At 38.9% G+C, this 15,383-nt stretch overlaps 1 protein-coding gene across 1 annotated transcript in view; it reads right to left on the bottom strand.

Moving 5' to 3' along the window:
• Positions 1-302: 302 nt before the first annotated feature.
• The window catches only part of ifngr2 (interferon gamma receptor 2), a 28,318-nt gene continuing 13,237 nt past the window's right edge, over positions 303-15,383 (bottom strand). Inside the window, exons 4-7 of the mRNA XM_034185993.1 lie at positions 11,735-11,880; positions 8,661-8,805; positions 3,321-3,454; positions 303-727 (exon numbers count right to left, since the gene is read on the bottom strand). Of these exons, the coding sequence (XP_034041884.1) occupies positions 626-727; positions 3,321-3,454; positions 8,661-8,805; positions 11,735-11,880 (527 nt within the window). The 3' untranslated portion in view covers positions 303-625. The remainder of the gene's footprint in view (positions 728-3,320; positions 3,455-8,660; positions 8,806-11,734; positions 11,881-15,383) is intronic.

Genomic DNA, 15,383 nt, shown 5'->3' with positions numbered 1-15,383 from the left:
GAAAATGATGTGCTGTTTTGTTTTCGTCTGCAATCACCGAAGCAGTCGTGAAAAGTACAGGTTTTTTTTTTCGGTTCCCAGTGGAGAAGGAAAGACCAGGCAAATGTGAGAGGTTGTGTCGGTAAGTGTTAGCTACTGTGGTTAGCTGTGTAGGCTATGTTCTCTCGCCTGGACAACTGCCTCGACACGTTTGAGCTCCAAGTCAAACAAATTGCAGGACATGTCCACTTTCCACCACACTGTCACTTTTTCTTTACATTTTCACTTTGTGTAGAATTTGCCCAAAAACTCAGAAGATGCTGTGTTTCAGACCCCGGAAGTAGAGAAATTACATCATATACGTCATATTTTACCCCTTTAGTGCCCGCCCTCAAACGAGACTGTGCTGCCCAGTGAGTGAATCCAGGACATGTTTTGCCAACCAACATTGTGGCGCCAACATTCAAGGTCACGTGACTGCACGGAGTCTAAATAATAGGTGCACTTTAAGGGAGCAAAACAGCAAATTTAAAGAAAAAAAAGAGAGAGACTTTTAAAAGCCTTCCATTATCATCTGGACTGGTTCAAACCTCAGACGAGCACAGAGAGGTATCGCGCAGAAGCAGGAGGACGGCCGAGCGACACCTCAAAGCTCTTGGACAACGAAGGAGAGCCTGTCATATCGCTCCTCTTCAGGGCTGCCGGCGGCCATGACACAGTAATTATGAGGAAGTGGCTCACGAATAGACTGCCAGAGGAAAAAACACAGGCTTTCAGTCCACCGTATCATACAATGCATGAAAAACATGACAAATGTGTTAATGAGAGGTGATCAATAAAAAAAAAAAGTCTTGCAGACGGTCATCTCTCAACTTACTGAAATTAGAGTCTGCTTTAATAAGCAATTTTTAAACAGTTATTTGGTTTATTAACTCATTACTCATCCATATCTGTAAATTCTACACTGGTTTTGTGTACATTTCCTGTACATTCACACTGTACAAGTGATGATATTAGCTGGAAAAACGTGTTAAGAAAAAGAGATACATTTTCCCAAAATAAGACATTTTTGCTTATGGGAAAAAAAAATGCTTGACATGACTATTTTTCTATTTGGACAAAAATTAAGTCAAATTTTATTTAAGCAAGTCTTTTTTGTACTTTTTTAGATATCAGTTTTTGCAGTGCACAAATTGGGAAACAATGCACGTAAAATTTAAAATGTTTAATTAATCCTCTTGTAATGAATGTCACATTAGTTCTACTTTCTGAGTATGAAATATGCAGTAAAGGTTCTTTCTACTCACTCAAAATATATCTTTCAGGGCTGTGAAATGAAAATTGTGAAATCCGAGGAAAATTCTCAGGGGGTTTGGGGTCTAGGGCCTTGTGGGGCCCCAGAAACCAAATAAAATTTTCATCTACTGATACATTTTCAACATCTCCTGGAAGAACAAATCTCAAAATTAGTGCATATTTAAATGATCCTAGATTCAATCTTTCATTTGAACCATCAATGATCATGTTGAAATAACAGAATATGATGTGGGAGTAGAACCTGGAATGATTTTCCTTTTAATTGTAAACCAAATTTTGCATTAACTCAGAACAATTAAACTACGTGAAATTCATGAGGACTGTTAAACCATGTCAAAAATCACAGCTAAAGCTTGTAGAATATTTTAAAAATCATGGTAAATTATCAATAACATACCTTATAGTAAAAACCAACACATTCTTGTGTAAATTCCCGTAAATCCAGTGTCTTTTTTCCCATGAAAAGTCTACATTAATAAAAACTAATTTACATTGTTGTGTAAATTCATGTTGCCTAAATTCATTCAAAGCCACAATGTCTTTTTTTTTCCAATGAAAGAAAGTCTAGATTAAAGAAAAAAAAAAGGGCACATAATCTTTTATGAAATCCTGTTTGAACAGCACAATGTTTATTTTCCAGAGAGAGAAAAAAATTCTTACCAGTTCACTTTTCCCGTTTATCTTTCAGGTGTGTTGATGAAGCCAGCAACAATTCCACAGATTCTTGTCCTTATGACACTTTTTCAAACCGTCTTTCTCGCCATCTTCGCTCTGTCTGATGTCGCTCCGTGACACAGACATGCTGCAAAATTCTTCTTTTAAAAACTTGAAAGTTCTAAAAGTGTGCGATGTCCACATGCTACGTTTAGCTAAGCTTCGCACGGGAGCCACACAGTGTCACCGCAGCAACCAACCAGTCCCGCTTTACAACAACTGTTGTAACAGCCAGGCTTTGAGTGGCATGTTTCCTCCGCGAATCTCCGCGGATCCAAGGAAACTGATACGTATCTGTAACACACAGATCAGTGTCCGCGGACTTATAAAACTCGCATGATGTCGTAAAAAAAAAAAAAACGCTTTGCGATAAAAACTCAGTAACGATCACGATTAAAGAGTACAACACTAACAACGCCCCCACCCCCTCCCCATGATGAAATCCGCAGAATCCCACGGATCCGCGGAGTTTTCACAGCCCTGATCTTTTCTGTTCTCATTACAATGACAGATATTCGCCCTCATCTAACTTGGGCGAATATCTGTCATTACGGGTGACTGGGCACGGACGCCGTCCCTCTAAAAATACATACCGCCCTCCAAAAGCATGTTGTTGTATTATTACAAGAGGATTAGTTAAACATTTTAAATTGTACATAAATGACTTAATTTTTGTCCAAACAGAAAAAATAGTTGTGTCAAGCATTATTTTTTCCATAAGCAAAAATGTCTTATTTTGGGAAAATGTATCTCATTTTTTCTTAAGTTTTTCCAGCTAATATCAAGCTGTATTTAACCAGGAACAAGGAAAATCAATGGATTTTAAATCATCCAAGCAAAGGAACAAGATTGTTTTCCTTATTTTAAGAGAGAGGCTAATTTTGAAATAAGAATTCTGTCTAGTTTTAAGGCACATTCTGATCATTCAGTGCCTAGACGTTTTTTGACTTTTGAGAATTCTAACAAAGTAAATTTTTCTTACCCCATTGGCAGATTTTTTTTTTTTTTTTTTTGCTTAATACAAGACATTGTGACTGGATTTCAGATTATTTGTCTTATTTTGAGAGGGACAGTTTTAGCAGTGTGACTTTCAGTCAAATATAAGACTATTAAGAACAGTGTTAAAAATATCGCCTCGTCCTCGTGAACCTATTTGTGTATGGTCTCAAGCTGTAACTTACTTCAGTGTTCGATGGAATAACTGAACCTACCAATCACATTTATTTGATAAACCCTGTGCAGGTGTGCACACCAGTGTGACAGAGGGCTTCAAAGCATTAAATATGTTTAACAAGAGTTTGTGTGTGTACCTCTGGCATCTCGAACGGAGGCCGTAAGCACTGCTTGAATCTTTTCTGCTGGAAGATGATGAGGAAAGCCAGGGATGGTATCAAGAGAACCACAACCACAACCACAACAACCACTGTTATCACGGTCTGATTGTCTGGAAACACACACACACATTCATTATACCTCTTATCTCATTCAGAAGATAAAAGAGCTTGCAAACATTTTAAAGGAACATTCCGCTGGTTCTATAAAGTACCTGTACTCATCCCACTGTGGCTTTCACGTCTTTGTAATATTCAAATGTCTTTAAAAACCTGAAAATCTGTGCAATTAGATAACTGTGAAAAGGTGTGACTAAAAAAAACCCTAAATAATCACTCACTGCACTGAATCTGTGTGCACACGACCATTAGTATGCAGACTTTCCCCTCCATGGGTGCTGTGGACTTTATATATTTTTGGCTTAAAGATAAATAAATAAGAACATAGGAGGGATAAATACACACACTGTTTTTTTCTCCCTTCCCGTCTCTCTCCTGTTTGCCATTGATAGTTTCCTCTCTGTCATTGATATAACTGACTATAAACTCTTTTTCAAATGAAAACACTTCAATCCCATCTCATATTTACAACACTTTCTTGATTCTTTTCCTCTCTCGTGGAAACAAACCTTTCATTTTTTGCAGCCCTTTCTAAGGGTCCACCATTATGCTCCTATATAGAATTCTAATCCAATTACATGTGTTCCACAAATCTGATTTGTTAATCGCTTGAGACATCCGACCATAAAATATCACGCAGACGGTGGCAAAATATTCAACAGTTGCACATTTGATGTATTACTCCGCGCCCTGACCGCGTTGCTACGCAGATGTCAAAAATGGCGCTGTCAGCTGAGAGCGAGAGGAACGATGCTGTTGCTACGGTAAATTTCGCTAACCAAATTACTTACAGAAAAATAAATCGTGCAAATGATAGAATTGGATTAGAACGGGAATAACCCTGCTGTGTCTGATGATTTGCAGATGTTAATGTTGGATTTTCGCAAATTGAGTTTTACCGTCTCTGCTAAGACATCACCGATAAAACTCAATTTGCAAAAATCCAGCAGTAACGTCCACAAATCATCAGACACAACAGGGTTATTCCCTAATTACACACACACACAACTCAGTTGGCAGTGGTGATCATCTTTAAATCAAAAACGGTGACCGCCACTAACACGTCGACATCCAAAGTAATGGAGATTTGTCCGTTGGTGTTATTAACAAAATATTTCTAGTGTGGCTTCTCTCTTCATCTTACAGAGACCAGAGGCCAGCAATCACGCGCCTGACCTACTGAATCACTATTAATATATTAATCACAGATTAATAGTGATCAAGAAAACAATGTGTCCAACAGAAAGGGCTGAGACAGTTCATTTATGACAAAGCGTCTATCAGTAATACAGTTAAAGTGGGAGAAAAGGTGAATAAATATGTTAAAGGATGATTTTTGAGTTGCCCCCTAAATTTTCTACTCGTGCTCCTAAAATTTCCAGTGAGCGGCTACAGTGCTCTATATGGAAAAAAAGTTTGTCTAAAGTCCTGGAAACAAATATCTACAATCTGGTCTTGAGTAAATAACAACATAAAACAACACTCAACTGAATTAATGGGCTACAAGATAAACTGTTCCAACAGTTATGTTGCAGGATGTGCGATGTCATGGAAAGCAAATTAAATGCATCATCCTACTACTTTTTTTTTTTGCTGTTGTTACTTGATTTTTTAAAAATAAAGTGTAGTTTTCATCATCCACGGCTAATCTAAAAGAGAAGTCTGTGTGATTTAACAATTTACGAGTCCACTGGCTGAGGGGGTCCCTGTGAGCATAAGATGTCCCCTAAGTTTTTCTTCATATCTTTAAACTAGACCAGGGGTGGGCAACTTGTTCCAGAAAGAGCCAAGAGGGTGCAGGTTTTCTTTGCAACCACTGACTCCACCAGGTGATTTCACTGATTAATATCACTTTGAGCAGATGGAATCAGTTAATCAGTGAAATCACCTGGTATTTGTCTCAAAATTACCAAATTTACTACTGTAAGCTACATTTTCTTGGACATTCTAAGATTTTCACTTTGTACATGTTTTTGTGATGCTCTGACCCCTGGAGACCTCCTTTGCATATTATTTTGCATAATTATATATATATATATATATATATATATATATATATATATATATATATATATATATGTATATATGTTATTGTTCTCTGATTGATATATGTAGAGATATAGAAATGTGTGTCTCCCTGTGGTGGACACAGTTCAGCTAATCCGATAGCAGATAATTATTGAAGCTGATGTTTTTGCTATCAGATTAGCTTTTCAGATAAGTTTTAAAACCATCATCGGACCAATTATCTAACAATAAATTTAGTTCCGATAACTTTCAGTCCAATAACTTTTTTTTTTTTTTTTTTTTGCTGGTAAAGTTTAACGGTCAAAAACGTTTGTAAACCCTAAAATCAAACATTTTAGTCTGTTTGTTGTGCGTTTGTAGCAGAATGGCTGCCTGTCGCTTGATGATGACATCATCATTAAGTGCAAAACATAACTGGCCGGTCGATGCAGGGAGCATTGTGGGTAGTGTAGTTCAGGTTTACTTTGGACGTTACAGTGACTTGTCCACTCGATACAAAAACAAAACAGACTAATTTTAACATTATTTTATTTTATTTCTTTGTGGCTGTAAAATCGTTTAAAAAAAATTTAAATTGAATGCATTCCTCTATTTATTTTCTATTTACTTTAAATAAGATCCATCTCAGCCAATCAACATGCATCTTTAACTCTTTCATTACAGTGTTACATAACATCTGTTTAAAAGTACCTGATTTAGCGTTGTCAGCAATAAACCGTAGCTTTCATACACGACTATTTTCTAATTGTACTGCTCAGGTTCTTCAACAGACTGGACATTCTGACATGTACAGAAACTAATGCAGGACAGCCCCTTTGCACATCTGATGCTGCCACATTTGTTTGCAATTGCAAATGACTGTATATTTCTCAGGAATCGGCTATACAAAAATACAAAATGGACAAAATGGAGCGGAATGGAGCCTAATAATCACGAAATGGGGCTAAAAAGTAACAAAATGGAGAAGACTGACCCAGACTGACTCCAAATATGATTAAATATGATTCAATGAATTACTTTTGTTTAATTAATTACATTTAATTTAATTAAGTGAAATGGGGACTGATAACAAAACGGGAGTTAAATGTAGCAAAATGGAGCAGAAAAGGTTTCATCTCTTGAACGCCAGATGACGCACCTGCCCCTACTGCATGTACTGAGCGCATCTCACAAAAAACAAAAGCTAAACAATTAAAGTAATTATTTGGAGTCAGTCTGGTTCACTCTTCTCCATTGTGTTACATTTTACCCCCATTTTGTGATTATCAGTCCCCATTTCACCCCATTTCGTATTTTAGTGTGGCCTGCTTCCTTAAAGCTATTCCCCTTATTCAGGAAGTCAGGGTGGGCGGCTCCATTTTGTCAAGCAACTTCCAGTTTGCCACTGCGTTGATGATTATCTACATGGAAAAACAGTACGCTAGAAGTGTCCAAACATGAGCACCATTAATTGTTCAGTTCCTGGGTGCCACAACAACTGGAAGAAGAGGAAACTATCGCTTTCAGAACGATGTTTTGAACATGGAAAGCAGAGATCTGAGTGCTGTGGACGAGCATTTAACTTATTCCCTCCTCCATCAAAAGATGAGGATCTCCGGTGCTGGCTAAAGGCGCTAAATTTGAAAAATCCACCCAAACGTCCTGATGTCTGTTCTTTTAATTTTATGGAGAAAAAAAACCCCCAACACCACTAGATCCTTACCCAGAGAAATGATTGGACTACAGCGCTCCGTTGAAGAAGCCACAGCGGATGCTAGTGAGACAAACGGGTAAGCTGTGTTTGTAGCATTCGCTGCTATGTAATTTACTAATTTTCTGGCATTTGATACAACCAAGCACTGCATGAAATAACACCATACGTATATTAACGTTATGTAATCTTGGCATTAAGGTGGTACTACTTGTTGGGTAGTATTTTAACTTGATTGTGCTTTTATACGACATGAAGCTCGTAGTTCCTCATAGCCAAGCTGTCCACGCCGAGTGACAACATAAAGCAGTTAAAAATAATCGAGGGCCACTTTTTCATGTCATCTTCCCACTCTGTTATGACCCGTGGGTGAGCCAGAGTTGTTCCCATTGAGCTTTTCAAAAAGGTTTTGTTTCTACCCAAGGAATGACTTCTATTGTTCTATATTGAAAACACCGTGCAGCGAAGTCCTAAGACGGAAGTGCCTCTGTTGTAAAAGTGGGCGGGGCTGAATAAGGTGAATAGGCAGTAGGGTCTAGTACTGTTGCGTAATATCCCCTCAGGATGTGCTGCTGTATTGCATGACCTGTTGGGGGAAGCTGCTCCAATGATATACCCTTACTGTGAAGGTATGTGATCTCTTCGCTGATTCATTGTTTTATATCAAATGTTAATAAAATGCTTAATATTTGACCTTTTTCCACAGGACAAAAACTGTTGTAATGGAGATAGTTTTGGCTACATATCTTTGAGATCATTCAGATCAGTAAGTGTGTGCTGCATCGACTTTGTGCTGAGCCAATCACACGCATTTCTCAGTGGATGGGACTCCAAACCTGCAGGGAAAGAAAGAGAGTTGCCTGTGCTCTAAAAGGCAGCAGGAGAAAGCTGCTCTGGGCAAAGGGGGTGTTTACTAAATTACACGTCAAATGGCGACCACGATTTTGCCACAATTTGTTGACAAAACTATTACATTGGTGATTTTGGTTGAAGTGGTTCAAGTGGAAAAACCACTGGTGTATCTATCTACCAGGTAAGTTTTGTGGTTGCTGCAGGCTCGGTGGGTTGATGTAGGTTTAAACTTACTAAACTTTCTCTTATTTCCAGTCCTTCCAATATTGTGAATCCACTTGTTTCTAATTGTTGCATTCTTAGGAAAAACATAGAAGTTCACATGTTTATCCCTGAGATGAGTGTGTCTTTGCATCTACACATTTCCCACAATCCCCTGCATGACCAAAATCCAATATGGTGGGTATGCAAGCCCTCTACTGGCACTAGATCCTGTTGAGAATGACCCTGCCCTGCACACACAGCAGTGCAATACTCCTGTAGGTGCTGGAATCCAGGTGATCGCCCTTTTCTTTCTTAACAACATGAGAACAGCATCTGCACCTGCCTGAAAATGTTCAGGACAGACACCACAGATCCTTAACCCAATAATATAATCAAGGGTGGCACAGCTACAAATGTGAACTTACTTTTTGATGCTGGGATAATTTCGCACTGGATGCAGCTTGGTGGGCCAATGGACCTTCCGTGGAGAAGATGCTGCACCTTCACACAGTAGCGCTGTCCCTCCTCCATCTCTGGGATGGTCACCGAGGAAGCAGCATCGATGTGTTTCTGTTGAAACAGTTGATGAATGTTTTAAAGGTTGCTGCTATGGTGACGGCCCTGTAGCCTCCAGCCTTTGGATGGGTGAAGAAACTTTCTAAATTTTCAGCTGAAAAGGTAACACTTGGTGCAGTTTCACACACAAAATCTACTGAAATGTAAACTTGGAATATGGTCAATTTTCACTGTGATGTTAATACAACCCCTGGCAAAAATTATGGAATCACCGGCCTCGGAGGATGTTCATTCAGTTGTTTAATTTTGTAGAAAAAAAGCAGATCACAGACATGACACAAAACTAAAGTCATTGCAAATGGCAACTTTCTGGCTTTAAGAAACACTATAAGAAATCAAGAAAAAAAGATTGTGGCAGTCAGTAACGGTTACTTTTTTAGACCAAGCAGAGGAAAAAAATATGGAATCACTCAATTCTGAGGAAAAAATTATGGAATCACCCTGTAAATTTTCATCCCCAAAACTAACGCCTGCATCATATCAGATCTGCTCGTTAGTCTGCATCTAAAAAGGAGTGATCACACCTTGGAGAGCTGCTGCACCAAGTGGACTGACATGAATCATGGCTCCAACACGAGAGATGTCAACTGAAACAAAGGAGAGGATTATCATACTCTTAAAAGAGAGTAAATCATCACGCAATGTTGCAAAAGATGTTGGTTGTTCACAGTCAGCTGTGTCTAAACTCTGGACCAAATACAAACAACATGGGAAGGTTGTTAAAGGCAAACATACTGGTAGACCAAGGAAGACATCAAAGCATCAAGACAGAAAACTTAAAGCAATATGTCTCAAAAATCGAAAAATGTACAACAAAACAAATGAGGAACGAATGGGAGGAAACTGGAGTCAACGTCTGTGACCGAACTGTAAGAAACCGCCTAAAGGAAATGGGATTTACATACAGAAAAGCTAAACAAAAGGCATCATTAACACCTAAACAGAAAAAAACAAGGTTACAATGGGCTAAGGAAAAGCAATTGTGGACTGTGGATGACTGGCTGAAAGTCATATTCAGTGATGAATCTCGAATCTGCATTGGGCAAGGTGATGATGCTGGAACCTTTGTTTGGTGCCTTTCCAATGACATTTATAAAGATGACTGCTTGAAGAGAACATGTAAATTTCCACAGTCATTGATGATATGGGGCTGCATGTCAGGTAAAGGCACTGGGGAGATGGCTGTCATTACATCATCAATAAATGCACAAGGTTACGTTGATATTTTGGACAATTGAAAGGATGTTTGGGGATGATGAAATCATTTTTCAAGATGATAATGCATCTTGCCATAGAGCAAAAACTGCAAAAACATTCCTTGCAAAAAGACACATAGGGTCAATGTCAATATGAGCAGATCTGATTTGATGCAGGTGTTAATTTGGGGGATGAAAATTTACAGGGTGATTCCATAATTTTTTCCTCAGAATTGAGTGATTCCATATTTTTTTCCTCTGCTTGGTCTAAAAAAGTAACCATTACTGACTGCCACAATCTTTTTTTCTTGATTTCTTATAGTGTTTCTTAAAGCCAGAAAGTTGCCATTTGAAATGACTTTAGTTTTGTGTCATGTCTGTGATCTCCTTTTATTCTACAAAATTAAACAACTGAATGAACATCCTCTGAGGCCGGTGATTCCATAATTTTTGCCAGGGGTTGTAAATAAAGCAGCCTTTTACTTTATAGAGTTCTGCAACAACACACCGTCTTTTCTTTTCCATCACTGATACAAGTACAGCACTGTGTCAACAAACTTAAGCCCAATCAGTGCAATGCGCACACTTTCATCCTCGTGTACAGTGGTGATGGACTGAACAAATCAGGTGAGTTACTTCTATACTGTATAATTAATGGCAAATGAGCTGCATTGATATAGCACCTTTCCATCTGCATCAGACGCTCAAAGCGCTTTACAATAATGCCTCACATTCACCCTGATGTCAGTGTGCTGCCGTACAAGGTGCTCACTACACACCAGGAGCAACTCGGGGGTTAAGGACCTTTCCCAAGGGCGCTTAGTGATTTTCCAGTCAGGCTAGTATTTGAACCAAGGATCCTCTGGTCTCATGCCCAACGCTTAACCAGGAGACCATCACCTCCCCTAATGTATCAATCATCAGTTTGGAGACAGAATATTCACCGGGAGTACATGTAGGCACTGCTATTCACAAAACTTCCTGTAATGGAAACGCACTGGAAGGACGCTAATTTTATACCAGAGTGGCCAGTTTTAAAATCAAATTGTCTTCTCGCTCATTACAGATCATAAATATAAAGCACGATTTAAACCAATGACACAACGTGCCACAGATAACATCTGCGCACTTCTAGATGCGTCTGCCTCAGCATTTAGCATGAAGCTCAGTAACACTGTCGTAAGCTGAGAAGTCAAATGGCAGCAAAAAAAAAAAAAACTTACCACAACATTGTAAGTTCATTCTTTCATGCTATCCTGGACTCACAGTCACCTAAAAAATAATTACAATTTTCCAAATCGGATTGGATAAGTAGCGATTTCACCCTTGATGTCACGGATATGGCTCATCATAGAAATAAGAAGATAACAAGGTTATGGTGAAAGTATTACTTTTTCATGTGAAAACAGCTGAGTGGTTGTCAATAAAAAATTAATTGTAAGGCAAAAGGTAACTGTCTGTACAACATGAAAACAAACCCAGGTCTCAATCATGTTTTGCACATACACACAGTGAATTAATAATGTCAGTAAATAAGGCAACTTCTAGTGCTATAAGGATTAATCTGAACATGATCTGATTGACAGTCACTCTACCCACTGCCCCACAACCCATAACACCCCACTTAGTGACAAAACTGATCCTTCAACACGCAGAATTTTGTGAATCCACGACAAAATGCCATGCCTGACTGACTCAAGAAACATGGTGTGTTTTTGCAGTCCTACCTTCAGTTGCTGTCCTTCCTTGCCGTAGTAAACCCTGTGCTGTGCGTGGTCCGCATGCTCCAGTGCCAAACTGTGATTTCTGCTCAAATGTACTGTGAGTGCACCAGGTCGTGCAGTCAGACTGAACTCAGGTGAACAGGAATCACCTTGGTGGAAAGAACGACAGTGCTGAGTCAAATTCAGGACCAAATCACAGACCTTCAGTGGCAAGGTGTAAAATCCATAAACAATCCTTCAGACATTATGAGAACAAACAACCTGTGCTGACTGAAGCCATTCATTCACTTGTGTCATATTATGTTTCAACATCAAAGGAGACAAATCAAGCGGAATGTGTCAAAGCAACACTTTTTGCGGACGTAATGAGGACACTTTGCTCAGCACTTGACTGAGTTCACTTGAGTTCCTTTTGATACAGACTACGGAATCAATGTTCCAAAACACTGGTGTTGTAAAGGTTTCAAAGCATCACTAATTTGTAGTACAGACAAAGTTTTGCTATCATACCCAGGCATACATTCTATCCATTCTTTAAATTTCACTTTAACTCTGCCATTGTGTTTTATATTTAGTAATGTTTTTGTCCACATATGCATGTCCCCCCAGAACAGCTGCTTGTGGGTCATTCCATGTCAATTCAAAGAATATTTGAGGGGCCTCATGCACTTTGTCTCAGATTTTCTTTAAATTTTAATCAAATATTCCCAGACTATTCAGAACAACAAATCTGAAGTTTGAGGCCTGTAGGCCAAGTAGTTTCTGAGATATGGCCAATTTAGTGTGCATGAGGTCTGCTGTTTTTTAGGCATAAATTATTGCCATCATTTCTGGAGCCATGTTCAAGGTAGAATATCTCAGCAAATAATGGACTTAGAGGCCTGACATTTTCTGTGGCAGTTGTCATGGACACCCAGACTTGGACTATAGTCAAACAACAGACATTGACACTAAACTGTGAAGTTTATGTATGCTCAAACTACGGAAGATATTACAATGACTATTGCGAGCATCCATGTTTGAGACACTGAAGCATACCATTACACTCAAAGAAGCCTTTCCATTTCTTGGCTCCTTAATGCCAGCTATACTGGCTATGAAATATGTAAATTTGGCATATCTGTGGTAAACAGTTATTGTGGGAGACACCTGAAAAAACATTTTGTGGAACACAAAATTGGTTTGGTAAGCTCATTGACCCTTGACCTCCTTACACAGGTGAATCCAATCATTTAAATCAAATCAATTTTATTTATATAGCGCCAAATCACAACAAACAGTTGCCCCAAGGAGCCTTATATTGTAAGGCAAGGCCATACAATAATTACGGAAAAATCCCAATGGTCAAAACAACCCCCTGTGAGCAAGCACTTCGTTTTAACAGGAAGAAACCTCCAGCAGAACCAGGCTCAGGGAGGGGCAGTCTTCTGCTGGGACTGGTTGGGGCTGAGGGAGAGAACCAGGAAAAAGACATGCTGTGGAGGGGAGCAGAGATCAATCACTAATGATTAAATGCAGAGTGGTGCATACAGAGCAAAAAGAGAAAAACACTCAGTGCATCATGGGAACCCCCCAGCAGTCTAAGTCTATAGCAGCATAACTAAGGGATGGTTCAGGGTCACCTGATCCAGCCCTAACTATAAGCTTTAGCAAAAAGGAACGTTTTAAGCCTAATCTTAAAAGTAGAGAGGGTGGAGGCCTCCCATTCTGCTCTTACAAACCCTAGGAACTACAAGTAAGCCTGCAGTCTGAGAGCGAAGCGCTCTATTGGGGTGATATGGTATTATGAGGTCCCTAAGATAAGATGGGACCTGATTATTCAAAACCTTATAAGTAAGAAGAAGAATTTTAAATTCTATTCTAGAATTAACAGGAAGCCAATGAAGAGAGGCCAATATGGGTGAGATATGCTCTCTCCTTCTAGTCCCCGTTAGCACTCTAGCTGCAGCATTTTGAATTAACTGAAGGCTTTTCAGGGAACTTTTAGGACAACCTGATAATAATGAATTACAATAGTCCAGCCTAGAGGAAATAAATGCATGAATTAGTTTTTCAGCATCACTCTGAGACAAGACCTTTCTAATTTTAGAGATATTGCGCAAATGCAAAAAAGCAGTCCTACATATTTGTTTAATATGCGCATTGAATGACATATCCTGATCAAAAATGACGCCAAGATTTCTCACAGTATTACTAGAGGTCAGGGTAATGCCATCCAGAGTAAGGATCTGGTTAGACACCATGTTTCTAAGATTTGTGGGGCCAAGTACAATAACTTCAGTTTTATCTGAGTTTAAAAGCAGGAAATTAGAGGTCATCCATGTCTTTATGTCTGTAAGACAATCCTGCAGTTTAGCTAATTGGTGTGTGTCCTCTGGCTTCATGGATAGATAAAGCTGGGTATCATCTGCGTAACAATGAAAATTTAAGCAATGCCGTCTAATAATACTGCCTAAGGGAAACATGAATAAAATTGGTCCTAGCACAGAACCTTGTGGAACTCCATAATTAACCTTAGTCTGTGAAGAAGATTCCCCATTTACATGAACAAATTGTAATCTATTAGATAAATATGATTCAAACCACTGCAGCGCAGTGCCTTTAATACCTATGGCATGCTCTAATCTCTGTAATAAAATTTTATGGTCAACAGTATCAAAAGCAGCACTGAGGTCTAACAACAAGCACAGAGATGAGTCCACTGTCTGAGGCCATAAGAAGATCATTTGTAACCTTCACTAATGCTGTTTCTGTACTATGATGAATTCTAAAACCTGACTGAAGCTCTTCAAATAGACCATTCCTCTGCAGATGACCAGTTAGCTGTTTTACAACTACCCTTTCAAGAATTTTTGAGAGAAAAGGAAAGTTGGAGATTGGCCTATAATTAGCTAAGATAGCTGGGTCAAGTGATGGCGTTTTAAGTAATGGTTTAATTACTGCCACCTTAAAAGCCTGTGGTACATAGCCAACTAATAAAGATAGATTGATCATATTTAAGATCGAAGCATTAATTAATGGTAGGGCTTCCTTGAGCAACCTGGTAGGAATGGGGTCTAATAGACATGTTGATGGTTTGGAGGAAGTAACTAATGAAAATAACTCAGACAGAACAATCGGAGAGAAAGAGTCTAACCAAATACCGGCATCACTGAAAGCAGCCAAAGATAACGATACGTCTTTGGGATGGTTATGAGTAATTTTTTCTCTAATAGTTAAAATTTTATTAGCAAAGAAAGTCATGAAGTCATTACTAGTTAAAGTTAAAGGAATACTCGGCTCAATAGAGCTCTGACTCTTTGTCAGCCTGGCTACAGTGCTGAAAAGAAACCTGGGGTTGTTCTTATTTTCTTCAACTAGTGATGAGTAGTAAGATGTCCTAGCTTTACGGAGGGCTTTTTTATAGAGCAACAGACTCTTTTTCCAGGCTAAGTGAAGATCTTCTAAATTAGTGAGACGCCATTTCCTCTCCAACTTACGGGTTATCTGCTTTAAGCTGCGAGTTTGTGAGTTATACCACGGAGTCAGGCACTTCTGATTTAAAGCTCTCTTTTTCAGAGGAGCTACAGCATCCAAAGTTGTCTTCAATGAGGATGTAAAACTATTGACGAGATACTCTATCTCACTTACAGAGTTTAGGTAGCTACTCTGC

This window comes from Thalassophryne amazonica, chromosome 14 (genome assembly GCF_902500255.1).
Source record: "Thalassophryne amazonica chromosome 14, fThaAma1.1, whole genome shotgun sequence".
Classification (NCBI taxonomy): Eukaryota; Metazoa; Chordata; class Actinopteri; order Batrachoidiformes; family Batrachoididae; genus Thalassophryne; species Thalassophryne amazonica.
The sequence above is the reverse complement of the archived record's forward strand: the minus strand, read 5'-3'. Positions and strand labels throughout refer to the sequence as shown.